The 26,645-nt window shown below is 40.9% G+C and overlaps 1 protein-coding gene across 2 annotated transcripts in view; it reads left to right on the top strand.

Annotated features, from left to right (window-relative positions):
- Window positions 1–23,473, top strand: part of GNE (glucosamine (UDP-N-acetyl)-2-epimerase/N-acetylmannosamine kinase) — a 35,634-nt gene extending 12,161 nt beyond the window's left edge. Inside the window, exons 2-12 of one of the 2 annotated variants that reach the window (XM_030968580.1) lie at window positions 824–1,032; window positions 3,101–3,552; window positions 4,553–4,705; window positions 5,155–5,367; window positions 5,601–5,688; window positions 13,947–14,157; window positions 16,549–16,678; window positions 18,437–18,658; window positions 19,529–19,711; window positions 20,300–20,416; window positions 21,142–23,473. In XM_030968580.1, coding sequence (XP_030824440.1) covers window positions 824–1,032; window positions 3,101–3,552; window positions 4,553–4,705; window positions 5,155–5,367; window positions 5,601–5,688; window positions 13,947–14,157; window positions 16,549–16,678; window positions 18,437–18,658; window positions 19,529–19,711; window positions 20,300–20,416; window positions 21,142–21,377 — 2,214 coding nt within the window. In that variant the 3' untranslated portion in view covers window positions 21,378–23,473. The remainder of the gene's footprint in view (window positions 1–823; window positions 1,033–3,100; window positions 3,553–4,552; window positions 4,706–5,154; window positions 5,368–5,600; window positions 5,689–13,946; window positions 14,158–16,548; window positions 16,679–18,436; window positions 18,659–19,528; window positions 19,712–20,299; window positions 20,417–21,141) is intronic. The other variant, XM_030968581.1, reaches the window with a different exon arrangement.
- The last annotated feature ends 3,172 nt before the right edge of the window (window positions 23,474–26,645 follow it).

Genomic DNA, 26,645 nt, shown 5'->3' with positions numbered 1-26,645 from the left:
TTATCATGTACTGTCACACTTTTCTAGCTGGCAAAATCAGTAGAAAGATTGAGACTGTTTTGAGTCAAGGATAAGCAAGACTTGTCCATTAATCCAGAAGAAGTTGCATCTGCAGAGTGGAGCAAAAATCTGACATAACATCAGATTTATACCAAAAGGATGGTGCTTACTTAAACTCTTGCCAGCACCTTAGTAATTTCTGCTTGGGAGGAGAGGAAATTTGGGTTATTTTGATGTTTTGTATTATTGATTTTCCTAATGTACTTTGGCCTACAAAAGGGTATGTAGGGCCTTGGAAATAAATGTTTAACTTGCTTTACCTCACCAAAATGTGTTTAATGGAGATACATAAGCTGTCTTAGTAAAAACTTTTTATTTTTATTTACAGAGTCTGTCAGTGGATGCACCTGAGCAATTTACTCCATTCCTTTATTTGGAATGTGAGATTTTCTTTCTTTCATTTACTAGGGCAGAATAGTTTTTCTACTTATGCAGAGGTTTCCATCAGAATAGGGAGAAGTAATTTTACTGTTTGATTACAGTTGAACTTCATAACACTTAAATATTGTTTATACAGAATTTTTATATACTTTTTGTAGAAATAGAAGCATTAAAATTGAGTTTTAACTGGAAAAAAAATTCTATTCTAAATTTTGGAAAGAGAGCCCCATTTGTTCTGTTAGGCACTAGATGTCAATCATAAGTGCAGTAGTATCCATAGTTGGGGCTGAACTTGTGTGTATTGTTCATGAAGTGATTACTATTTGATGTAAGTAAATTACTGTTATTAATGACACACTTCTTGTTTTCTCTATTATGTTAGGAGGTGTACTTCAAGAATCTTTCAAAACAGAAGCAAAAGGAAGTAATGGAGAAGAATGGAAACAACCACAAACTTCGTGTTTGTGTTGCTACTTGCAACCGTGCTGATTATTCAAAATTAGCTCCCATTATGTTTGGTATTAAGGCAGAACCACAGTTTTTTGAGCTTGATGTCGTAGTGCTTGGTTCCCACCTGATTGATGATTATGGGTAAGGTGAATTTTTATCTACCAGTATGTTTCTGAGGTGTTAGCAATGCATTAGGTAAAACAAACTCTTGGCATCATGAGTGCAGACAACAAAGTTTTACTTTTTTTCCCCACAATTTTATTTTGCAGCTCCTTATGAGATTGCATATTTTATGCAATCATTTTTTTCAGCCAGTCTTTGAATTCTAGAAAGTTTTGTGCAAGTGCTGTAATTGAGACCCCAAAAAGAATCGCAGTCTGTATGAAGTGAGAAAGTGATATCCTGCATTTTTCCCTGAAACCTGGTGATTGTCAAATGGAAATGTGCTACAGGTTTTTAATTTTCATAGAGAAAAGAGCCTCCTCAGTCATGTTAAATTGCAGCTCTTCTGCTTTACAGAGTTTGGAGAAAGAACATATTGCATATGCCAGGAGAACACTGTCAGTTCTTACTTCCAGTCTTGTGGAGGCAGGAAACTGTCGTCATATGTTTCTGACAAAATGAATGACAAAATTTAATAACAAAATGATAGCTATATGGTTATCTGGTCGTGTATGGGTAGGTGGGAGAGAATGGAGTCCCTGTCCATAGCTTTCCTAAGTAAGCAGTCAAATCACCCACTCAGGAGGATGAGATGTCCTGGTCCAAATCCCTTGGAAGGACTTCCCACATGCCAGGTGGATATTCTCCTAGTTGCTGGGGGAAAAGGTAGAAGAAACAGCATGGATGGCCTTTCTGGAATTGTGGTTGATTTTCCTCAGGCAGCATTTACCAGTTTGAACCCAGTAAGTGGAATAGATATGAAACTGCATATTCTGGAAAACAAAATCAGACTTTGGCTAAGGTCTGCAATATATATCGGCATTGTCGAACTTTCAGAAATGTATAAGTGTGTCTTCAAGTAGAGATACTTTTTGGACTTTCCAATGAGAAATTTTGGCATTTTATGAGCCAAGACAGGAGGAAGTTATATTATCTCAAACTAGTAAGACAGGATGTTCCACTGGTGACTGTTCTCTTTCTGCACATTACAGCGCTCTGTTCCTTGCTTTGTACTGGACATTGTTTCCATCCAGTAACTTGGCAAGGTGAATTCAACATCACAAAAGTAACCTGATTCAAAAAAAAAAAAAAAAAAAAAACGTTTAACTTCTTGACAGATTAGTATGTTCAATTGCACCCTCTCTGATTGGAGAAATAAAGTAGTCCTGTTTCATTTGCCATAAAGGACAAACATGGCCCTGATTTCTGCATATCGCATAGCCCTTGGCTGTCCGCAAGACTTGTGCAAAGTAATACAAAATACTACTTTTCCAGTTCCAAGGTGTTTAACATTTGTTTCTGTATTGTGAATGATTTATGATACACAAAGCAAACAGTAGAGATTTTGATCTGGCAAGCATCAATGCACAGTCTCAATTGTCTCCTAGGTTTTCACCTTTCGAAAGGCAAAGAATACAGAAACAAAGAGAAAAAAGTTTTCTGAGATAAATGTACATAATCAGGAACATGGTAGGTCTATGAAGGATATTTGCAAATGGAGTTGGAATTTAATGAAATTTATGCTGTATAAATGCGAGCCCCTTTACTCAGTAAAGTAAAAAGGATATGCCTTTAAAAAATACAGAATCTGAAATAATATATGCTACCTGCAGGATGTTTTCTTTAAACATAAAGGCCTCAGCTTTGCATCACATTGGTTGTTGTATTTATAGTTGTCCACAGAAAAGTCAATAAACATACCCTTTCTGACAGGAAGTCATGCCATATCTATTCTCTGCAAGTCTCAGTGGACATATGAACAAAGAGTTTGATTTCTGAAGATTTCCACAATATGTTCAGCACAGTTAGTTCTTCCTTAAAGGTGTCTAGAAAAACTGGATGTTTGGAATATTCGGGAGGATCTTCACATGGATGAGAATATTCTGTTAAAGTCTTAAAAGCTTCTTTCCTCAGTGAAGAAGTTGTGGAAAGCAGGTCTTTTTTCAACCCCAGTACAGCTGTTGTAATTCATGTTTATTTTGTGAAGCAATATTGCTGTAAAATCAAGTTGTATTTGCTCTAATAACACTTTTTCTCTGACCTTCAGTAATACCTATCGTATGATTGAACAAGATGACTTTGATATTCATACAAGACTGCACACCATCGTGAGAGGGGAGGATGAGGCAGCTATGGTGGAGTCTGTGGGCCTTGCATTAGTCAAGTTACCTGATGTCCTCAACCGCCTGAAACCTGACATAATGATAGTTCATGGGGACAGATTCGATGCTTTGGCCCTGGCCACGTCCGCAGCCCTGATGAACATTCGCATTCTTCACATTGAAGGTGGGGAAGTCAGCGGGACCATCGATGACTCCATCAGACATGCCATAACCAAACTGGCCCATTACCACGTGTGCTGCACAAGGAGTGCAGAGCAGCACCTGATAGCCATGTGTGAAGACCACGACCGCATCCTTTTAGCAGGCTGTCCCTCATATGACAAGCTTCTCTCTGCCAAAAACAAGGACTACATGAGCATTATTAGCATGTGGCTAGGTAAGCAGGCCACTTCTTATGTTTTTCTCACATGCCTTTCAACACTAGACGAACTCAGTAAGTAGGCTATCAGTCAAAACATAATATATATTTTTAATAGTACTTGGTATTTCTTTCTACATTTGCTTTCATTCTGCCACATACAACTGAAAAGCTACAAATCTATTTAACTGACTACTTCCAGACCTTCTGCCAAGTCAAAAGATAACTCCTTAAATGGGTAATTTCTCTGAGCTGAACACTTTAAAAGCAGAACAGTCTTACATGAGCAGTTACTTTGGTGTAGTAGAGTTTTAGTTAAATAGAATCAAAGCTGTTCAGGCCTAATATAAAAAAAATCACACAGAATTTGTATTATGAACCTTTTTTTGAGGAATGCACTGCCACAGGACAACATGCATCAAAGGCTTTTGGTGTTTAATACTCACTGACTTAGAAATAATTCGTGTAAACAGTGGGGTTTTATGTTTGCTTTTTATCTTTGACAAAGCCGTGTCCTATATGTCTACCAAGTGTAGAAGCAGGAATCTTTTTCAATCAGTATGTTTTGCAGATAAATGTTTATCAAATGTACTAAGACCAGTGTGACTGACTGTTTTAAAACCATGGAAATTAGGTCTTTGCTTGAGAATGGACAACTGACAGAAAATCAGAGCAGCTTCAGGCGTTACTCCAGATTTATAGTGGTGTGAGAACAGTGTCTTGATCTCCTGGTATAGTCTTGGAAAGCTTCAGAAGTAGGCTTGCAAGTTAACAGTTTGTAGACATTTAGGCAGTGATCTCTAAAATTATGAGACGTGCTTAGAGACACCCATAACAAGCTAGGCTACCCTGTAAGTCCCTTGATTTTTATTCCAGCGTTTTCCCTATGTGTTAGATATATCCCATTCAGTGCCTCAACTTTTCAGGGTTTCACATCTGTAGTTCCAAAAGTATGTCCTTCCTTCCTCTTGCTATTCTACACCAATAAGAAAACTTCTCTTGCCCTCCATTTGGACAGGTGAAGATGTCAAAACCAGAGATTATATAGTTGCTCTACAGCATCCTGTAACCACAGATATTAAACATTCCATAAAGATGTTTGAGCTGACACTAGATGCACTCATCTCCTTCAACAAGAGAACACTTGTTCTATTCCCTAATGTGGATGCAGGTGAGTAGAATACCTTCATGACAGAGTGACACATAAGAGATTGTCTTCAAAAGAGTGCTTTTATCCCAGGTCCTCCAGCCAGATGGAAATAGCTGGATTGTGGCAGCCTCGTGGATGCTTCTGCTGCAGCTCTGTGTTCACATTGCTAGAGGATATTTCAGTTTTTCAGTGTGGGAAGGAAAACGAGGAGAAACCAGGTGACGTGTAGGAGCAATGTTAGTGCCTCTTAAATTAGCTTAAAACTACAAAGACACTTTTGCAGTGAATTCTTGTATCAAACTTTGGCATATGTGCTGAGCTAAACGATTTACAGTGTAAGGATAAAAAGAGCAAAAACCTGTTCAGAGCTGGCAACTCAGTGAATGGCTGGGTACTATATTCTTTGTGTGCCTGGACTTTGATTTTAAAAGTGGAACTTAAATCATTTATTCCACTTTGCTTTTCTGTAGGAAGCAAAGAGATGGTTCGTGTGATGAGGAAGAAGGGCATTGAACACCATCCCAATTTTCGGGCAGTGAAGCATGTGCCATTTGACCAGTTCATTCAGCTAGTCGCTCACGCTGGTTGTATGATTGGTAACAGCAGTTGTGGTGTCAGAGAGGTGGGAGCGTTTGGCACACCTGTCATCAACCTGGGGACACGGCAGACGGGAAGAGAAACAGGTACATGTTTGCTTAACTGTGTTTTGTAGTGCAGGACTGTGTCTCAGAGGTGTCACCATTGCTTTAGTGGGAGCAAGGGGAGGCACAGAAGTGATGAAGAGTGATGTCAATCTGATGGGCATCTTGCCCTCACAGAGGAAGTAAAACCAATTTTTTTTTCATTTCTAAAGCAGCTCATACTCTAATGCAATTAGAGCATCTGATCTGTCCTATTTTAATTTTTTGTTGTCTAGGTGAAAATGTTCTTCATGTTCGTGATGCTGATACACAGGATAAGATTCTTCATGCTCTACAGCTGCAGTTTGGGAAGCAATATCCATGGTGAGTACACTCAATTCATTGAAGGGGATGTTAAAGCAGTAGAGTAAAAGGCATTTAGTCCTAAGATGTTTCATCATATTTAATTGGAGTTCTTTTGATGAACTGATCTGAGGTTACAAATGATTTTTCATTTCAGAACTGTAATGTGATGTCTCACGTGCAGTAGTAATGTTACTAGTAATGTTTCAATACAAGTTCATTTAACATATTCATGTTTCAATACGTGTTCATTTAACATCCAACAGAAAGTCAAGAAGACAAAATTCATATTAACCTAGACCAGTGTGATTAAGAGAGCTTGTTCTTTAGGAGCAGCATGGGGGAGAACATCCTGTCTGCCTACTTTGACTTGTGCCTTAAGGACACTTTGTGTGGGTACAAATGATACTGAGAGCTAGAAAATGGCCAGGATCAGGGAAGACTATAAAGCCCTGGGGAGGCACATGAAAAACATCTCTGCCCAAGTCATCTCCTCATGTATCCTACCAGTCAGAGAAATCAGGACAGTCAGAGGCAGACACATTGTGCAGATCAGTGTCTGGGTTTGTGGCTGGTGGTATCAAGAATGTTTTGGCTTTTATAACAGTGGGTTGTGTTTTTATTATTTTTAGCCTGTTACAGGGGAATTGGATCCCCCGGCTAAAAAGGGCATAAAAAGGGCAGTGTGTCTTTGGCAGCAGGCTGGCCGGTCTAGTGAGATGGACTTTAAACTGAAGGACTGGGAATCAGCGTGCAAATGGCAACAATTGTGCCATTGCTTCCTCCTGGGGAGCAGGTCGTAGCAACCACTGCAGTCACATGTTCCTTGGCTGCAGCTCAGATTGAAGATCATCTCATTTTGAGGCAATTTAAAGAGATGGGCACTCTGAAACGAGTAACATCCCCCTTGATTCCAGCCAATCCCTTTCCACCAATAAGGAACAACTCACCAGTAGATGCTAGTGAAAAAATAAGTTTATTAACAAACAGGATGGCAGCAGGTGAGGGGAAAGTTAATAACTGTTAGATACCAAACTGCTAAATCTCACAACCCCACAGGAACAGAGAGAGACCTGAAATGCTGGAAATAACTGTTCCTGAAGTGGTGCCTGACAGAGGCAGCTGCATGGCTGAAGGACAAAGGGAAAGGGGCATCACACCCTTCCCTTCCAGGGTGGTGCCTCCCAGTTGACCACACATTTTCAGGAACAAAGAGGCAAGATGGTGAGAACCCCCACGGAAAGCAGGAGTCTGCAGAGCAGTTCTGGAGGCAGATGGAAACTTGCTGGTTCAAGTGGCTGCTGCCACTTCCTCCTGCTGTCCATGGGCTCGGCCACTGCTGCTGCCGTGCTCTGCACCATGGTTCTGGCATGGGCTGGTGGGGAAGGAGCAGTCCATCCGCACTGGCGCAGGATGCCTGACCCCAGGAACTCGCTGGCTTATTTGCTGCCAGCAGACCTTGCAAAGTTCACTTTGAAACACTTTCTGACTGCAAAATGCAGTTTTTAGAATGGCAAACCCAAGGCTGCCACAGAAGGGAGAAGCTCTACTCCCATAGTCTTCTCTCCTGGAGCAGCTCGGACTGAGGCGGGGCCAGCCCCTCCCTGCAGCAGCAGGAGGGCACGTACGGACTTTGCCCCAGGACAGCCCAGAAACACCAACTGGAGTCTGTCTGGGGCAAGGTGGGGGGAGGGGGAAATGAAAAGAGAACCCAAAAAGGGAAGGGAAAAACTCTGCCAAAACAAAGATGAAACAGCCCTCAAAGCAAACACTAGGCAGCAAAAGGCAGGAAACTGCCTGGGCAAGGTGATTTTAAAAGTGCCCTCCCTCCTGCCACACACACACAAGGTCCCCAGCCGTAGGGTCTTGAAGAGACAGTGTGGTATTTGCCGGGTCCCCAGGACAGAGGAAGAATTGAGAATCTGACTCCATGTTCTTAGAAGGCTAATTTATTGTTTTATGATATGATATGATATGATATGATATGATATGATATGATATGATATGATATGATATGATATGATATGATATGATATATATTATATTATATTATATTATATTATATTATATTATATTATATTATATTATATTATATTATATTATATTATATTATATTATATTATATTATATTATATTATATTATATTATATTATATTATATTATATTATAGAATGCTATACTAAAACTATACTAAAGAATAGAGGAAGGATCCTTACAGAAGGCTTAACAAGATACTAATTTAAAACTCATGACTTCTTCCAGAGTCCCGACATAGCCAGATGGTGATTGGTCATTAAGGAAAAACAATTCACATGAAACCAATCAAATAACCACCTGTTGGATAAACAATCTCCAACCACATTCCAAAGCAGCAAAACACAGGAGAAGCAATCAGATAATTATTGTTTTCATTCTTCTCTGAGACTTCTCAGCTTCCCAGGTGAAGAAATCCTGGCAAAGGGATTTTTCAGAAAATATGACAGTGACAAGACAGTAATGATTTTTTGGCACATATAGTTGTGGAATACAATAGCATTATAGATCACTCCAGGACAAGATCATAGGGCAAAACACATCAAGGGTTTTTATGACTGTGGTGTTCATGACTCTTACACCCCTTCAAGCAGCCTGATTGTTTGATCTTCCGTGAAGTGCCTGTATACCAATGCACTCAGCAAGTGGTATAAACAAGGTAATCTAATAAACTGCAAATGTATGTGAGGTTGCAGAGCCATGATCTCATTGGAATTATGGCAACATACCCAGAATGTTGTCATGGATGGCTGTGTATAGAGATAAATGTTGTCATGGATGGCTATATCTAGAGAGGACAAGTCAGAGAAGCAAGGTGGTGGAGTTGCTCTTTGTGTGAGAGAGCAATTGGACTGTATCAGGCTCTACTCAGGGACAGATGAACAAGTTGAGAGTTTATGGATGAGAATTAAGCGACAGGCTAATATGGGTGACACTGTTGTGGTATTTACCAGAGGCCACCTGATGAAGAGAGGAAGTTGATGAGGCTTTGTGTGGGCAACTGAAATAGCGTCACAGGCCTTGGTTCTCCCGGGAGGTTTGTACCTGATATTTGTTAAGAGTGATGACACAGCTTGGCACACAGTTCAGGAAGTTTCTGCAGATCAGTGAAGATAATTTTGATGCAATGGTGGAGGAGCCAGTGAGGAAAGGTGTGTTCTAGACATTTTACTAACAAACCAGCAGGCACTGGTTGAAGATATGAAGGCTGGGGACAGCATTGGCTGCAGTGATCATTAGAAACTCAGAATCTTCCACTGGGGAAGCAAAACAGCAAGCAAGATTAGAACCCTAAACTTGCAAAGAGCTAACTTTACCCTCTTCAAGGGCCTATTTGGAGGAATCTGATGGGTTAGGACTCCAGATGAGAAGGGTGTCCAAAGAGCTGGTCAGTATTCAAGCATCGCTTCCTCTGACCTAAAGACCCGTGCATCCCTATGATCCAGAAATCAGGCAAAGCGGACTGGAGCCTTACATAGATGAGATTCTAGTAAAACTCAAACAGAAGAAAGAAATTTACGGGATGTGAAAAAAGGGACAGGCCACATGGGAGGACTATAGGAACATTGTCAGAATATGCAGGGATGTGAGAAGGAAGGCCAAAGGCCACTTGGAATTCAGTCTGGCCGGGGATATAAAGGACAGCAAGAAGGACTTCTACAATTTCATCAGCAGCAACAGGAAGAACAGGGGAGATGTGTGGCTGCTGCTGGATCATATGGGTGTCTGGTGTTGGAAGACACTGAGAAGGGCAAATTATTGAATGCCTTCTTTGCTTCAGTGTTTACTGCTGAGAACAGCCTTCAGGAATCCCAGATGTCAGAGGTAAGAAGAAAAGGCTGGAGAATGGAAGACTTGCTTGTAGAGGGTTGGGTTAGAGATCAGCTAGGCAGATTAAACACCCATAAATCTACAGACCTCATGGGATGCACCCATGTGTCCTGTGGGAGCTGGCAGATGTTGCTAAGCCAGTCTCCATTATCTTTGAAAAATCATGGAGTGGGAAAGATGCCTAATAACTGGAGGAAAGCCAATGATCTTCGAAAAGGGCAACAGAGAAGGGCTGGTGGGAGATATGGTTGTTGGGGGCCGTTTGGGATACAGTGATCATGAAATAATAGAATTCTCAATAATTGGTGAAACAAGGAGGGGCACCAAGAAAACTTCCACGCTGGACTTCCAGAGGGCAGACTTTGGCCTATTCAAGAAGCCTGATTCAGAAAGATCCTTCGGAAGCAGCCCTTGAAAACAAGGGGGTACAGGAAGAAAGTAATCTTGAAAGCACAGGAGCAGGCTGTCCCTGTGTGCCAAAAGATGAGCTGTTGGAGAAGATGACTGACCTGGATGAAAAAAGAACTTCCGAAGGAACTAAGGGAGAAAAAGATGATGACCTTTGGAAAAAGGGGCAGGTGATTCAGGAAATATTTAAGGATGTGGCTAGGTCTAGTCGGAAAAAAAAATCTAGGGAGGTAAAAGCCCAATTAAAACTTAATCTGGTCACTTCTGTGAAGAATAATAAAAATATTTTTATAAATACATTAATGGCAAAAGGGGAGGCAAGGATAATCTCCATTAATTATTAGATGGGGAATGGTATTTAGTAACTAAAGATGATGAAGAGGCAGAGATACTTAACACCTTCTTTGCCTCAATTTTTAACAGAAAGACAGGTTGTCTTCAGGACAGCTGTCCTCTTGGGCTGGTAGATGGGGACAGGGAGCAGAATGATCCCCCTGTTCTCCAGGGGGAGGCAGTCAGAGACCTGCTGAGCCACTTAGATGCTCACAAGTGTATGGGCCCAGGTGGCCATCCCAGGGGGAGGAGGGAGCTGGCAGATGAGCTTGTGAAGCCTCTCCATCATTTACCAGCAATCCTGGCTCACTGAGGAGGTCCCAGATGACTGGAAGCTGGCCAATGTGATGTCCATCCACAAAAAGGGCAAGAAGGAGGATCCAGGACACTACAGACCTGTCAGCCTGACCTCTGTGCCTGGCAGGAGAAATCATCCCAAGTGTGGTCACGTGGCACCTACAGGATGGCCCAGGGCTCAGATGCAGCCAGCATGGATTTAGGAGGGGCAGGTCCTGCCTGACCAACCTGATCTCCTTTTATAACCAGGTGACCCACCTGGTGGATGAGGGGAAGGCTGTGGATGTTGTCCACCTGACCTTCAGCAATGCCTTTGACACCATCTCTCCACAGCAATCCTGGAAAAGCTGGCAGCCCATGGCTTGGACAGGAGCACTCCTTGCTGGGCTCAGAACTGGCTGGATGGTGGGGTTCATGGAGTGGAGGTGACTTGTGTCACATCCAGTTAGTGGGCAGTCACCAGTGGTGTCCCTCAGGGTCTCTGCTGGGATCAGTCCTGTTTCATATCTTCATTGATGATCTGGACGAGGGGATGGAGTCCACCATCAGTAAATTTGCAGATGACATCAAGGTGGGAGCAAATATTGATCTGTTAGAGGGTAGGAGGGCTCTGCAGAGGGACCTGGACAGGCTGGATAGACAGGCTGAGTCCAGTGATATGAGGTTTAACAAGTCCAAGTCCCAGGTCCCAGACTTAAGCCACAACAACCCCCTGCATTGTTATAGGCTGGGGATGGTGTGGCTGGACAGTGCCCAGGCAGAAAGGGACCTGGGAGTGCTGGTCCACAGCCAACTGAATGTTAGCCAGGGAGCCAAGAAGGCCAGTGGCATCCTGGCCTATGTCAGGAATGGTGTGGCCAGCAGGAGCAGGGCAGTGATTCTTCCTCTGTACTCCGCGCTGGTGTGGCAACACCTTGAGTGCTGTGTCCAGTTCCTCAATTTAGGAAGGATGCTGAGATGCTTGAATTCATGCAGAATAGGGCGACAAGGCTGGTGAAGGGCCTGGAATACAGATCCTATGAGGAATGGATGAGGGAGCTGGGAGTTTGGCTTGGAAAAAAGGAGGCTCAAGGAGACCTTATCACTCTCTACAACTCCCTGACAAGAGGCTGTAGCCAGGTGGAAGTTTAGGCTAGATATTAGAAAGAATTCTTCAGGGAAAGAGTGGTTTAGCATTGGCATGTGCTACCCGGGTGTGAAAGACAGTATAAAGTTCCCCTCATTTGCCTCATGACCATCCCAAGAACAGACATCGGGACCCTGAGGAGCCTGATTGGAATTCTGGCCTGCCAGTGGTGGATGAACTTCCAAAAATCCTGAGGCCCCTGAGCAGAGTTCTGGCCTGCCAAGCGATTGTTCACAACTGTGTCTACAGTGACTGCTTCTAGCAGGGCCTGCCAAGGGGCAACATGCCCTATATGCTTGCACCTGCTTCACAACAATAGGCCAGGAATTCTCCCACATCTTGGCCAGATGAACTTGCTGGGGCAACTTTGATAGCCCCCCCCAAAGAAAATCCTTCATCTGCTCCACTACCACCGTGATGGACAGAGATTGAAGCCCCCCTCCCAAGGACTGAGACTGAGATCCCCATACTTCTGATCCAGGGGTGCTGGCTGACTGAAGTAGGAAGCCTGCTAAGTGTTGCCTGCAGATGTGTTCACTGCACCTAGAGTGGTTTCCCATAGAAACCAGTGCTGAAACACAATGGGTCCTGCTCACTGCTGATACTGACTTATGCTGCTGAGAACATGGACTGTCTGTACCCATCTTCAATACCTTTTTCCCTTCAGCCATTTCAATAGACTCACTTCAAGATCTGTTCCCCCCCTCAGCAATGGACCATAGTAGAACCCTGAGATAACCAGGACTTCGAGATTTCCCCAGCGTAACAGGCAGATCCTCAGCTGGACTGCAAAGGACTTTGTCTCTACGTTTGGTAGCTATAACACCCCCCCCACCACCCTTTCTCTCTCCCCCTTTCTCTATCTTTTTTCTCTCAATCCCTCTATCGCATTTGCTGTGGTCATTCAATAAAGGTGCGTTTGTTTTGATTAATACTGAAATCCCCACTGCGTTGAGTTTTGCACTCTGAACCATCACGACCCCCGTTCGTATGAGTGGATTGTGACACCAGGGAGGAGGTTGAGCTGCTGTCCCTGGAGGTGTTTAAAAAAAAGACTTGATGAGGCATTCAGTGCCATGGTTAAGCTGATAATGTTAGGTAACAGGTTGGATTTGATTGTGTCAAAGGTCTTTTCCAGCCTAGTTTATTCTGTGATTCTGTTACTTGGGGTCTGGAGCATCTCTCTTATGAGAAGAGAGAGAATGTGGAAGCTGGCCCTGTCTAGACAAAGACACAACTGATAGAGGGGATCTCCTCAATACGTAACAATATCTCCAAGGCGGGTGCCCAGAGGACGGTGCCAGACTCCTCTCAGTGGTTCCCAGCAACAGGACAAGGAGTAATGGCCATAAACCAAAACACAAGTTACATCAACTTGAAGAAGAGCTTTACATTGAGGGTGGCAGACCACAGGCAAAGACTGCCCAGGTATGTTGTGGAGTCTCCCTCTCTGGAGACATTAAAATCCCACCTGGATGAGTTCCTGTCACCTGCTCAATGTGACCTGCCTTGGGGGGGGATGTTGGCCTACATGATCTCAAGAGGTCACTTCCAACTCAAGCTATTCTGTGCTTCTGTGACACAATACTCGATAGCTGATTTGACCTCATGATGCATAGAGAGTCCTGAGTGCAAGCTTCCAGGGAAGCTGCAGAATTCTGGCAAGGTGCTTTTCCTTACTCCTCAGCCCTAATGAGTGCTCATTTCTCTAACATTTAAGTTTCTTAAAAAGTTTGATAGATACTTGTTCAACTAAGGACAAGGATAAAAAGAGTATTTCTTAAGAATCTAAACTGAACAGTAAAACTGAATTCTTTAATACTAAGTATCTGATGCACTGTATGATATTTTAGAAACAGTCATGTTGAAAACTGACACGAATGTACAGTTTATTATTACACAGTTGGCATCTGCGCAATAACTACATCTTACTTGATTTGTAGCATAAAAACTGTCCGTATTTTTATTTCTGCTTCATAAAACCTAATTTTACTGGGGTTTTGGTATCATTAGTTTTCTACATTCCAGTTTCATATTCCAAAATGGAGCTAATGCCAGACTTGAAAGATCTGTGTTTGTTCTTTAAACTACTGTCGCTATCTACCATGTCTCATGACAATCTGTCTTTATGATCTGGCAGAGTAGCCAGATCATAATATTGTAATGATACTGTTACATTCTTCTGCCATACAAAGAACTTTATAGATTCCAGTGTTATTTCAAATTACATGAATTCTTTTTTGTATTACAGCTCAAAAATATATGGAGATGGTAATGCTGTTCCAAGGATTTTGAAGTTCCTTAAATCTATTGACCTCAAAGAACCATTGCAAAAGAAATTCTGTTTTCCTCCTGTCAAAGATAATATCTCTCAAGATATTGACCATATTCTAGAGACACAGAGTGCTCTGGCAGTGGATCTAGGTGGAACAAATCTCCGAGTAGCAATCGTCAGTATGAAGGTAAATATTCTGTTGTGCTTCTAGATATTCTGTAAACTCCACTGGGCTTTGTGGATACGGGCTTCTGCCAAATAGCTCCAAAACAAAGCAGTCTATTGACTTTTGTTAAGGGATAAAGAAGATTTCTTACCTTCTTTCCTGCCTCTCAATACAGTCCTGATAAAACTTGCTTATTGCTTTGCTCTTCTAAGACTGATGTTAAACTAGCAATGCCCATTTGGTGGTGCAAGAATGGGCAAGAAGCCCATTTTTAGCTGCTTCTTTGTGGGTTGACTACAGACTTTGACGAATAGAACAGCTTTTGCATGTGTTGGTTCTCCTTAAAAGGTGACTTGGTTCAACCTGCAAGGTTTTGTATGTCAAGCAAAACATGGAGGGCTGCAGTATTAGATTTTTTGCTTCCCCACTGCCTTACACTTCCATGTAATTGACACACAAGACCATTCTGAGCAACAACCAGCATCTAGCAAATCAATTTACTGAACTCTGCAGCATTTCAAAGATGTGAATAAAATTCATGATGAGAAGCCTTTTGCTTTTGTTCTCAAGAGTATTGGACAATTACGCCTACAGTTACACTTCATATTTGCAGATAACTAGATCAGCTCAATAATAGTTGCCCAGAAGGCAGAATAAGGTGCCTGAAGCATGAAGGGTTATGTAAAGTGACCTGACACAGTCTACAATTTTCACATTAAGAGAAAATTTTCATTTAAGAGATGTCTGACAGATCTTCAAGCTCTTAAAGACTGCTTTTAAAAGTGTAATATTTTTAGAAGCAAAATTGACACCACATTTTTTCCTATGAGTCAACACAAACTGGAAAAAATAATGTAAAAAAATTCTGCCCACTTTACAGAGCTTGAAGTTACATTTGTGAAAATTGAAATGCTAGCAAATCAGAGTGAAAACAAACAGACTTTCATAATAAAATTTACATAACAGATGTAAGTATTTAACAGCCAGTGGCAGAATATGAGATTTAATTTTATTTTCACAAAAAAAATGAGATTTAAAAATTCCTTTTAGAAGGCCTTATGTCTTCTGATAATATTTGCTGCAACCTTGTCTTCCAAAACAAAGTTCTCTGATGCACCCTCGAACCTAAAAGTGAAGAAGAAACTAAGCATCCAAAATCCACAAACTCTGTCACTTATGTGATACTGAGATGATAGGACCCAGCACTCAAACCCATTATCAGTTTGGAATTTTCCAAGTTCTTTGACAGCAATGACTCAGCCATGTTGCTTATAGACTGTCTTTGTTACTCCTCTTTGCTGAGTTGCATTAATTCAGTGCAGTTCACTGAGATACATGGTACAGGGGATTTAACAGGGAGAATAACACTGTTACACAGGATACCTTCAGCAGTCTCCTGGCTTAATCCTGCCATGTAAACACTGAATTAATATCAGTTCCTTAGTACCCATAGATTCCAAGCATGCGTCATGAATACTTTCATTACACAGCATGAAGAGGGTTGAAAATAATCTTCATGGCCCCTCCCCACCCTCTCCAAAGTATTTACAAGGGCATGTAGTGACAGGAAAAGCGGGAATGCCTTCAGCCTGAAAGAGGGTGGGTTTAGATTAGATATTAGGAAGATGTTCTTTGTTGTGAGGGTGGGGAGGCACTGGAACATGTTGTCTAGAGGAGTCTGGGGTGCCGCATTCCTGGAAGTGTTCAAGGCCAGGTTCGATGGAGCTCTGAGCAACCTGGTTTGGTTCCGTGTCCCTTCCCATGTAGGGAGTTGGAACTGGATGACCTTTGAGGTCCCTTTGAACCCAGACTATTCAAATGATGTATGACACTTGATGGTACTCCACAGATATTGCAAGTAACTCAGAAGTGTAATCACTTAGAAGATATTTCTGAAAGTACAGTCAATTTTGCCTTGAAATTTCTAGCATTTCTGTCTGTCTGATTCTGCTTTTTTGGTGCAGAGACCTTTCATGCAGTCAGATTGGAAAGATTTTATTTTTAAGCACTTGTGGGTTTTCTGTCCTTTTTAAGCAATTGTTACTCTCTTTTTTTAACACAGTGTTGAGCTTAAGTACATTGCTCTGTCATGGTTTATGCCTAACAACAGTTGCAGCAGCTCTGGTGATACTTCCTCACCATGAGCTGTGTGTTCCTTAAAATGTGTATTTAATTTCAGATGGGAGGTTGATTACAGAAGCAGAATGCAGTGCCTAATCTTACAAGCTTGTCCCCAAGAGCTGTCAAGAACGTTGCCTGCAGGCCCAAAAACTAAAGTATAGCATCTGTGGTTTTTTTAAAGAGATAAGTTATGGCTCTCTGTTTTCAAATTAACCTGTAATTTATATGGAAGAGAAATTTCATCATGACATACATTTCTCTGGGGCATGTTTTGTTGTTTTTAATTTCTAGGGTGAAATAGTTAAGAAGTATACCCAGCTCAACCCTAAAACCTATGAAGACAGACTAGCATTAATTCTAAAGATGTGTGTAGAGGCTGCATCAGAGGCAGTAAATGTAAACTGCAGAATTTTGGGAGTAGGTAAGTTAACAAATACTTTTTACATCTATGTTTTCCAACATGAAATTAAATCACTACTCATTTATTTAAAACACCTCTCTAAAATGGATCTTCTGTACTTCTGTACTTCAAACAAACATTTCTAAATAGCTAAAAATGAGAAGCTGACTATAAAGACTGAAGTTTCTACAGTTTGTAACAACCATTAAACAATCTGTTAAGTTACGGTAAACTATATCTAAAATGTGTTTTTGTAGTACTCTGGATTATGAAGCTCTCTGCTGTCTTGGCCTTGTGAATCAGATGCTCGGTCTTTATCAAAACAGGTCTTTGCTGTCTGTAAGTCTTTCTTTAGGGCTAGGATCAACTGTGCAGCAGAATTTTCAGATACACCAAGGCAAACTAAAAAGGCAAGAATGTTAGGAGTAAATTTGTAGCTAACAGCGACAAAAGCAGCCCTTCTGCTGACTTCTAGTATCACTTGCAATACAGTTCTGTATTAAACTGTACTTGTATCAGACAGGACTTCTTCAGTTTGATGATGACTAGGAGATTTGGCCTTAAATATTAGTTATTTATGAAGTCGTTGATTAATGTGTCCTGAATTTTTAAGAAGGACATAGAATATTCATTTTAGCTGAGACATGTTCCTAAAGAAAAGTAGTTTGTTCCAGATGAAAACTTACCTGAATCACACACTACAAAGAAAAGTTAACTTGAACTTTAAAAACAATGTTAAGTACACAAAACTGTAAAGAGAAATGTTAGCCCTTCAAATCTGATCTTTCTTAAACCTTTAATGTTCAATTCAGCTGCTTGTTCTGGAGCTTTTATGGCTGCTTTCCATTACAGCATTATCCCTGGAGCCATCTTCATATGTGATGCAGTCATATAAGCTCTGTACAAGAAAATGTTCAAACTTTATTGTCTAGAGCTAAATACCTCCATTATGGACACCTGCTTTTCAGTGGTCCTGAGAGACTCCACCAACTCTGGAAGCCTCTCTAGCTAGGGAAAACTGGGTTGGCCACTAGAGCCTGTTACTAGCCTACTTTGTTCAGCAGACAAATCTCTGAACACAGTTTTGATCTTTCACAAAAACAGTATGTTTTTAAGGAAAAATCACTACTCTAGGTCTAGCAATTATTTTTAGTCATTATGAATCTTGAGAGTAATAGCAGACTTCTGGACACTAGTAGAGTTCCAGGGTTTGAATAATTTGTTTTTGCTGTTATGTCTTTTGTACACCACTAACAAGAAATGCAGCTATTAAGTGATTTGCTGCAGTCTTGCCTGAAGTAGGAACATTAACTCTCTGACTAACAACCACTACCCATCTAGTTAGTCTAAAGATACTTGGCGCATTGTGATTAGAGGTGTGGAATTCTATGAACTGTCTTCTTTACTTTGAGGGTGACTGAGCACTGAAACACACTGCCTGAAGAGGTTGTGGAGTCGTCTTCTCTGGAGATATTCAAAACCCACACGGACAGAATCCTGTGCCATTGCTGTAGGTGAACCTGATTTAGCAGAGAGGTTGGACTAGATGATCTCCAGCAGTCCCTTTCAACCCAGACCATTCAATGATTTTGTGATCTTTACATGTCAAAAGTTGAACTGCCAGTAATACTTCAAAAATTTTTACTTTCATACTCTGCTTCAAAGCCTAATATTAGGGGGGAAAAATCTTGTCATTAGAGAAAGAAAAATAGGTTTCTACCTAAAGTCTGTTACACAGACTTAGTTTTCATTTTTCTGTCCTGTATTTGTGGGACTTAGGTATTTCCACAGGTGGACGGGTAAACCCTCGAGAAGGAATTGTGCTTCACTCTACAAAACTCATTCAGGAGTGGAGCTCTGTGGATCTCAGAACTCCTATATCTGATGCTTTGCATCTGCCAGTCTGGGTGGACAATGATGGAAACTGTGCCGCTCTAGCAGAGAGGAAATTTGGTCATGGAAAAGGAGTAGAAAATTTTGTAACACTGATTACTGGTACAGGTGGGTATGTTGTAGTTCAATGACACTCAAAGTCCAGCACCATCACTTAGAGGCTCAGGTGTTCTATAGGCATAAACATTACCACTGTGCCTGGAAAACCAAAAATTCTTTTGCTACACTGTTTCTTTGGTTTAGGGTGCTTTTTAATTTATTCTGGCAAATAAAACCACTTCCATAGTTTAGACTTTTTGATGAAAGAAGTTCTTCTGGTACTGCTACACAGGCAAGTAAGGAAAATCTGAGCAACTTCAACTGGAATAATTTGGCATTTTTCAGCTTTATAGATTAATCCTCTTTCAACTTTAGAAATACAGAATATGTATCTGGAAGATAAGCAACTGAATATAAGAAAGTATGCTTAAATCTCAAATGCAAATGTGGGGTAACTTTTCTCATTTGTTAAGTATATAGTACTTTAGATGGTGGCAGTAAGAATTAGCTGATGTATCTACACCCAGTTTGGGAAGGGGCAGCAGAGGCCTGCACATTTATCTGTCCTGGGCCTTTAACACACAGGTTTAACTGTCTAAATACACCATTAGAACTTCTCTTCTGAAGTGCAAAATTTTAAGGCCACTTGGATAGTTTTCTGCATAAAGAGCATGACTCACAAGCTTAAAAGATCTGTCATATTTCAGTACCATCCATAGGTTTTAAAAAAATACAAACATATACTATTTTGATACATATATTAATAGGAGGGAGTTATAGGCTTGTGTATTAGGAGTGTCAAATCACTGAAGCAAATTATTTAATCTTGTCTACATCAGAATAAGCAAATATCAGTGTCTTGTAGTCTTTAAAAACTGTTGGGGAGCAGAGGCTGTTTGTCTTTTTTTTTAAACAAAAGAAGTCTTAATATCTTTGCAGGAATTGGAGGTGGAATCGTTCATCAACACGAATTGATCCATGGCAGTTCTTTCTGTGCTGCTGAGCTTGGGCACATTGTTGTATCCTTAGATGGACCAGAGTGCCTGTGTGGCAGCCAAGGATGTATAGAAGCATATGCCTCAGGAATAGCGTTACAGAGAGAAGCTAAGAAACTGCATGATGGTATTTATTTACTCTGGGTTTGAAAACACTGTTACTAAACTGCAGTATAGGAAGACATTTTAAAAGAAGATATTAAGAAAAAATTAATCTGCCTTCTTTTTCTAGGAGGAGACAAGAATAGATGCACAGGCAGCCTACATAATACAGATTATTTTCAATAGCAAGGAACATTAGGAACCACTGGTCTCAGAACTCGCAGAAGCACACAGTAGAGCTGGTCTTTTCTTTTTAAGCTTGATGTAAACTAATCTGACAGGCATTCTGTAACATTTGGTTTCACAGTGATTGTCTTTCAGCAAAAGCTTCTAAGTCTTAAATAATTTGAGAATATTTATATTTTATTTATTTTTGGGTCCAACAAGACTAGTGAATTACCACACTCTAACTGTTCGAGTTTGATTCCCTGCTTCTGCAAGTAGTGTCCTGAATAATATAGATATGATTACTTCAGCTAAACTCAGAGTTGAACAGATTGGTCAGGATTCAGTATACAAGTAAAAGAGATGGAAAGATTTTAATTTTTCTTTCTTTTCACCCTCTGACTTGCCACATTATCATGGTTTGCTCTTGGCTTTCTCTCCTTTTCAGATGATCTGCTTTTAGTAGAAGGAATGTCAGTGAAGGAGGAGGAGATTGTTAGTGCTGCTCACCTTATTCAAGCAGCTAAACTTGGGAATACAAAAGCAGAGAGCATTCTCAGAACAGGTGAGAACATAGCCCAGAGGGTGAAACACTTCCATGATTGTATTTTAGGGGATACAGAAATGGTAGTGCACTGTAATACTACAAGCAGCCTGTTCATGTTGAGGCCCTCTCAATATAGAAATTACTAATGGTAATGAGATTTTAAATATAAATGTTGGAAAAAATGTCAGCAGAAGTGTTAAAAGTATCTATTCCAGTAAAAAAAAATATTAAAAGGCTCTGCAAAGATCAGTTTAAAAAAGAAGTAAAGTCTCAACATTATCATAATGGAAAATTAAATTCTGGGACATTTCATTGTAGACAAGTGAATGGCTGTCAGAGGCAGCAAAGGCAATTTATGTTATGTGCTACTTTACATGGTGGATTTCGCTGATTTACTAGTTTTAAGCGTAGTCCTTCCTCATACATAGTGGTTAACACTGAGGTGGTAGAGCGATGCTTTCCTATTTTCTCCTCGCTTACGAGCATGCTTAATGCCTTGTTTTGTCTTTTCACATCCATAACGTTGAATAATGCATTGTTGTGCAAAAAAATTTACCTTTTCTTTTTTTACTTTCAAAAGAAAATTTAATAGCAGACACGTATTACCTGATAACATAAACTCTGTGGAACAAAACACTTTACTGACTTTCCAGTGTTATTTGCTGCTAACAGAACTGTTTCAGCTACTGATGCCAGAACTGCTCTGAGTATTCTACTCAATTTCTTTTTACTTCATCTTTCAGCTGGGACAGCACTGGGCCTTGGCGTTGTGAACATTCTACACACGGTGAACCCGTCTCTTGTGATCCTTTCTGGGGTTCTAGCTAACCACTATGTTAATGCTGTCAAAGATGTGATAAATCGACAGGCGCTGTCCTCTGTTAAAACAGTGGATGTGGTGGTCTCAAATCTAGCAGATCCTGCTCTTCTGGGAGCTGCTAGCCTGGTACTGGATTATACCACACGTAGAATATACTAAAGAATTACAGAAGAATTAGAGAATTGGACTATTCAAATTCCTAATGGGTGGAGGGAATACTTTGTCCCAAACTTTTCTTTGATGAGAGCAGCTAATGAATCAAAGTAGTGTTCTGAGTAGTTAGTGACTACTTTAGCATTTCCTAATTGAGGTATTATCTTTTTGTATTTTTCCTAAATTTCAGCTGACTTCTTTGGAAGTAATGTGCAATTCTGGTTTTTCAAGCACCTCTGTTGTTAAGCCTATACATTACTTTTGAGTATGGCTGAATTATTTATGAGCATCTCTTGCTGTATGGGGATAATGTGTATGGTGTGTAAAATTATTATAACTCTTGGGGATCCGTATCTCATTTCCCACTTACGTGAAATGAGACGTTTACCAGCTTTTCAGTTTCCAGGATTCCACCCATGAATTAAATATGATGTAATCACCAGTAGCAGGTAGTAATTTAAGTGGGTGGAAACTAGGGCCTCTACAATAAGAAAAGCTTACACCTAGAAGAAATTTCTTTTCATGAAGGACTTGGTAGAGGCAACCAAGTTTATTTATTAGATCGTCTCTGAAGGCCAGAGTCCCATGTTAGAAGCTTTGCATATGAAGGAAAAAAACTACAGTTTAGTGAGCTTACAGCCTGCAGAGGAATCCAAACAAACTGATAAGAGAGCAGTGAGCATCTTTGTCTTCTGGCTATGGCCAGTAGTAAATTGTTTGAATTTTAATCTTGGGGGACTTTTCAAGAGGCTTAATCTACTACTTTAAGAGAGGGGGGCTGCTTATTCTTTGGTAGCCAGTTAGCTGAAATTCAGCCACATGACACAGCTGATCATAAAGAACCTTTCACTGCAGAGTGACACAGTGCATCCCCTCAGCCATTCAGGTGGCTGCAGGTGCACTGTTCTTGTCCTGCTTTCACCATTACCTTTCAGGATGGAGAGTCAAATCTGACCCTTATCCTTGCCTTCAGAGCATTCTGAGGCCTAGGAGAAAAGTATGTCAAATACCAGTTAAGGCTTGCCTAAGTAAGCTGTGGTTTGTATTTCTTTAATGAGTCCTTGATATACAGTGCTGTCTTTGTCCAGCTGCTTTTTTAGCATTCTTTCGAGATGCTGGAGGAATTGAAACACCAACCCATCTATCAGCTAATCTAGAAAGATAGCTCTGGAGGAAGTCATAAGACTATCCTGTCCTGAATTTAATGACCTATTTTGACATCTAACTCAACCACTGACATTCTCAGGAGTCCAGGAGTGTGTTGGTACAGGGGCTATTTCCACACTTGAACTTCTCCTCCAATCAAAATGAAACAATCTTCTGCAACCATTGCCCTGTCCTATACAATCAACTTGGACTAGTTCATTTGCTAATTCTGGGATATAATCTATACAGATTGTCTTTACTTCACCCTCTCTTCCACAAGAAATGCTTAATGGTAACTCACATCTTCAGAGTGGATTACAGGAATACCACCAGATCTCCCTCCTGATGTCTCCAGGAAGAATCCTGCAGCCTCTATACCACTGGCAAATAACTGGTTCTTAACTCTTTGCCAAGTTATACTGGGCTTTATGTAACCAAGGAGATAGTTCCTTTTCCTACAAGTCTTGGTTCACTTGACGAGTATTGAAGGTAATGGAATTACCTTCAATACCACAGCATTAGCTCTATGAGCAGGTCAAGGAGAAACTGGCATTTCTCTGCAGTGACAGTAACTCAGATCAGGAGTATTGAGGTTCTAACAGTGAGGCCTGTCATTTGATCTTTCCATCCTCTACTATGACAAGGAATGCCTGGCTGGAATGCCTGGCTAAAAGTGGGACCAGGCTTTTGCTTTCCAGACCCTCTGAAGCTCTGTATTTCTCATATCTCAGACTCAAAATGTTCTTCCCTAGCAGCTAAAGGGAGGGTGCAGGCACAGAAAAAACACAACAGACTAAAACACAGTTGAAAAGTTTTACACCTTTGACATCATGTTAAGAAAACAGTTCTTGAAATGCTTTTGAAAATGCTTTTTTTTCTGTCAGTTGGCCAAGAACTTGCTGCATATGTAGAAGCAGTTTATAAAATCAGAAAGAATAAAAAATCATGTTTAATAGTGTAATAGTGGTTTTGTTTGTCTTTACTTCTTTCTCTGTTCAGAAGCATCCTTTGAACTTCAGGTACTTGAATGTGGACCAGAGATTTTATGGATATTAGCCCCCTGTTGTATCCAGTCCCAGAAGGAGCAAACATCAGATGTTCACAGAATATCTCCAGCAGTGTGCTTACTTGATGCTGGCCCAGTGTCCCTTAGAATAGCCCATACCATCAAGTATGTTTAGTTATTCAGTATTTTGAATCTTTAATATGCCACCCAGACACTTGGAAATAACAAATTCATTCATTTTCTAGTGATCTTAAAGCACTGTCCTTCCTCCATTTAATTGTAACAAAATTGTCAAAAACTTGCATGTATTATCAATGGAGGCAATGGCAATTTTGTATTAAAAAAACACAACACAGAGTAAGGTGCAGACAGAATTTACACTTGGATTCAGTGAAATCTAATCACTGTGTCGATTTCAAATGCCATGGAGATACCACAGGCAGTAGTAAGTATATAACACCTGGGCTGTACACCCTTGTACCATTCCAAATAATTATATTTGGATTAGAACTAGTGCCACAGCACACAGTTCTGCAAAGGAACATGCTTGCCTGCATGACAAGTACTGCTGGGGGAATCCTCTTGGCAATGGCTGTAGACGCCCATGTTGTCCATTCTGATATACAAGCCAGTAATCTATGTTTGCCTCTTAACTGGCTGCTCAGAAAAAAAAAAAAAAAACAGCAGGAAGAAAGATAAGCTGCACCATGGTTTTTTATGGCTGCTTAAAATTTAACTATGTTCCACAGGCCAAGAGGATGAATGCACAGTGCTGTTGTTTTCAGGCTCCCTGCTTTCCAATGAACCTGTGACCTCTCTATCCCCCTTCTTCTTTACAAATGCTCATTGTAATTTCAGACTGCCTGGCTGCTAGCTGCCACCTGATCAGAAGCTAAACAAGCAAGTTCTATACCAGGATGTATTCACCAAGAGTCCACAGCTTCTCTCTCAATACTGCATGAGATCTTCACATGCATGCAGCTGGGATTATATCTGCAGGATAGGAAGCGTCCAAGTTTTTTTCCAGATTCCACTGACTAATGCTATGGAGATAAGCAGCAACAGTGGGAAGTTAAAGCCAGTAAACAGGATTGAGCACGCACAGGAGGCCAGAGGTGTAGCACAATACTGTCACATGAAGTTACAAAACAAAGTGACAGATACTGACCTCGGAAAAAAACAAGTCAATGTTTAGAAACGCAGACAAGGGAGTTGATTTTAACCAAATCTGAGAATTCTTTTGCTCTGTCTCAAGGTCTAAGTATGTAGAACAATCCTCAGACACAGAAAATGTCCTGACTCCAGGAGTGCTGTGTTTGGTTCTGCACTCCCCAGTATATGAGAGACATAAGCACACCAGAGAGAGCTCCACAAAGAGCCACAAAGATTATAAAGCAACTATAGCATTTCTCCTGAGAGGAAGGGCTGAGAGCTGGAACTGTTCAACCTGGAAATGAGAAGGCTTAGGGGAATCTTACCAATGTATATAAATACCTGAAAGCGAGAGGGCAAAGATGGGCTCCTTTCATTTGTGCCATGACAGGAGACACTGGGCACAGACTGAAACACAGGAGGCTCCATCTGAACATCAGAAACACTTCTTTACTGTACAGGTATCCAAGCACTGGCAGAGCTTGCCCAGAGAGGAAGTGGAATTTCACTTCTTGCAAATCATCAGAAGCTGTCTGGATATGGTCACGGGCAATAGGCTCAACGTGGTTCTGCTTGAGGAGTTGAACCACACGACCTCTAAAGGTCCCTTCCAACCACAGCCAGTCTATGATTTTGTGACAGCCCTGATAAAGGAGACAGTGAGCTAGCATACTTGAATGTAAAATTAAGACAGAAGAGGTAATCTCTGCACCAGAGTTAGAGGAAGTAATCAGAACCCACAGAGCTGCATTTTAAGTGTTCCAGCAGGATGAAATATGTCAAAAATCTGCAAACACTATCTTAAGCTCTGCAAACCCAGCATATAAAATACTGCTTTAACTTATGTAGCATTGTTTTGGCCTTGAATTCAAGTCTTTGCCTATTTTCTTGGATTGCAGCTCTAAGCCACATTCATAGCCAGATAAAATATCCTGTAAGATAGGAAAATGTAGTGTCAATACATACCATCATTCAGTGTGCAGGAACCCCTCTAACCTGTTGATCTTTCAAATTCTCCTAAATTCATATTAACACTTTAAAGACTGTGTATTTAATGTAGTGGACTTTTCTTTATTAAATTATCAGCTCGTTTTGAACACCTTTGTTTTCAGAGCTTTTGAGTGTGCAGCAAAAAGGAAATTTTCAGTCAAAGTGAATACGTAACTAGTCAAGGCTAGGAATGATTGTCAGTATTCTATGGACTTGCTCTGTGCTTCAGTCCTGTTGGGACTCACCTGCCATGCCCTTGTGCAGTTCAGAAGATACCTACTTGCCCTAATCTTCCATGTCTTCAGACTTGTAGTCTACTATCATTCTCATCACCACCCATCAGTAGTGTGTGAATACACTTGCAAACATGAGGGTAGGTCCAGCCATTACAGACAACAGGAAGGTACAGCTTAACTACTGCAGCCCAACTGGAAACCATTTATTGACTACCTTACCCACCAAAGGGACACAGCTGCTGCGCAGTAACATTCTGAGCTTTGGTCCATCATAGTCTGTATCTGCAACCCTTTTCAAACTACCTGGACTAACCTTCCAGCTTGTACATAAAAGGTATTAAAGCAATTACGCTACACAGTAGTTAAAATACTGTGTCTTTGATAAACATGGTGGAATAACATAGGAGATTGAACAGATTAGTTTTAGAAGATAGACAGCTAAGGTAAGGTTTAGCAGAGCAAGGCTAGAATACAGCCCCTGTGACTGCTGGGTGACTAAAGGAAGCAGAACACAGATTTTCTAGATCACTTTGTTTCCGATTCAACCACCTTGGCAGACAGAGCTCCAACCTAGAGATGAGCAGCAGTAAGAAGTCTTCCCTTCTCTTACTCTCCAACTCTCCAGTTCACCACCCTAGTGGGAGGAAGTGTCTGCAAAGGTCAGTGAGGACAAGCACGCAGTTCAAAAACATCCAAACAGCCTCTGCATCACAGATCTATGCATATGAAGACCGCATTGAAAAC

This window comes from Camarhynchus parvulus, chromosome Z, assembly GCF_901933205.1.
Source record: "Camarhynchus parvulus chromosome Z, STF_HiC, whole genome shotgun sequence".
Taxonomy (NCBI): domain Eukaryota; kingdom Metazoa; phylum Chordata; class Aves; order Passeriformes; family Thraupidae; genus Camarhynchus; species Camarhynchus parvulus.
Note: the sequence above shows the minus strand (reverse complement) of the source record. Positions and strands in the feature narration are given on the sequence as shown.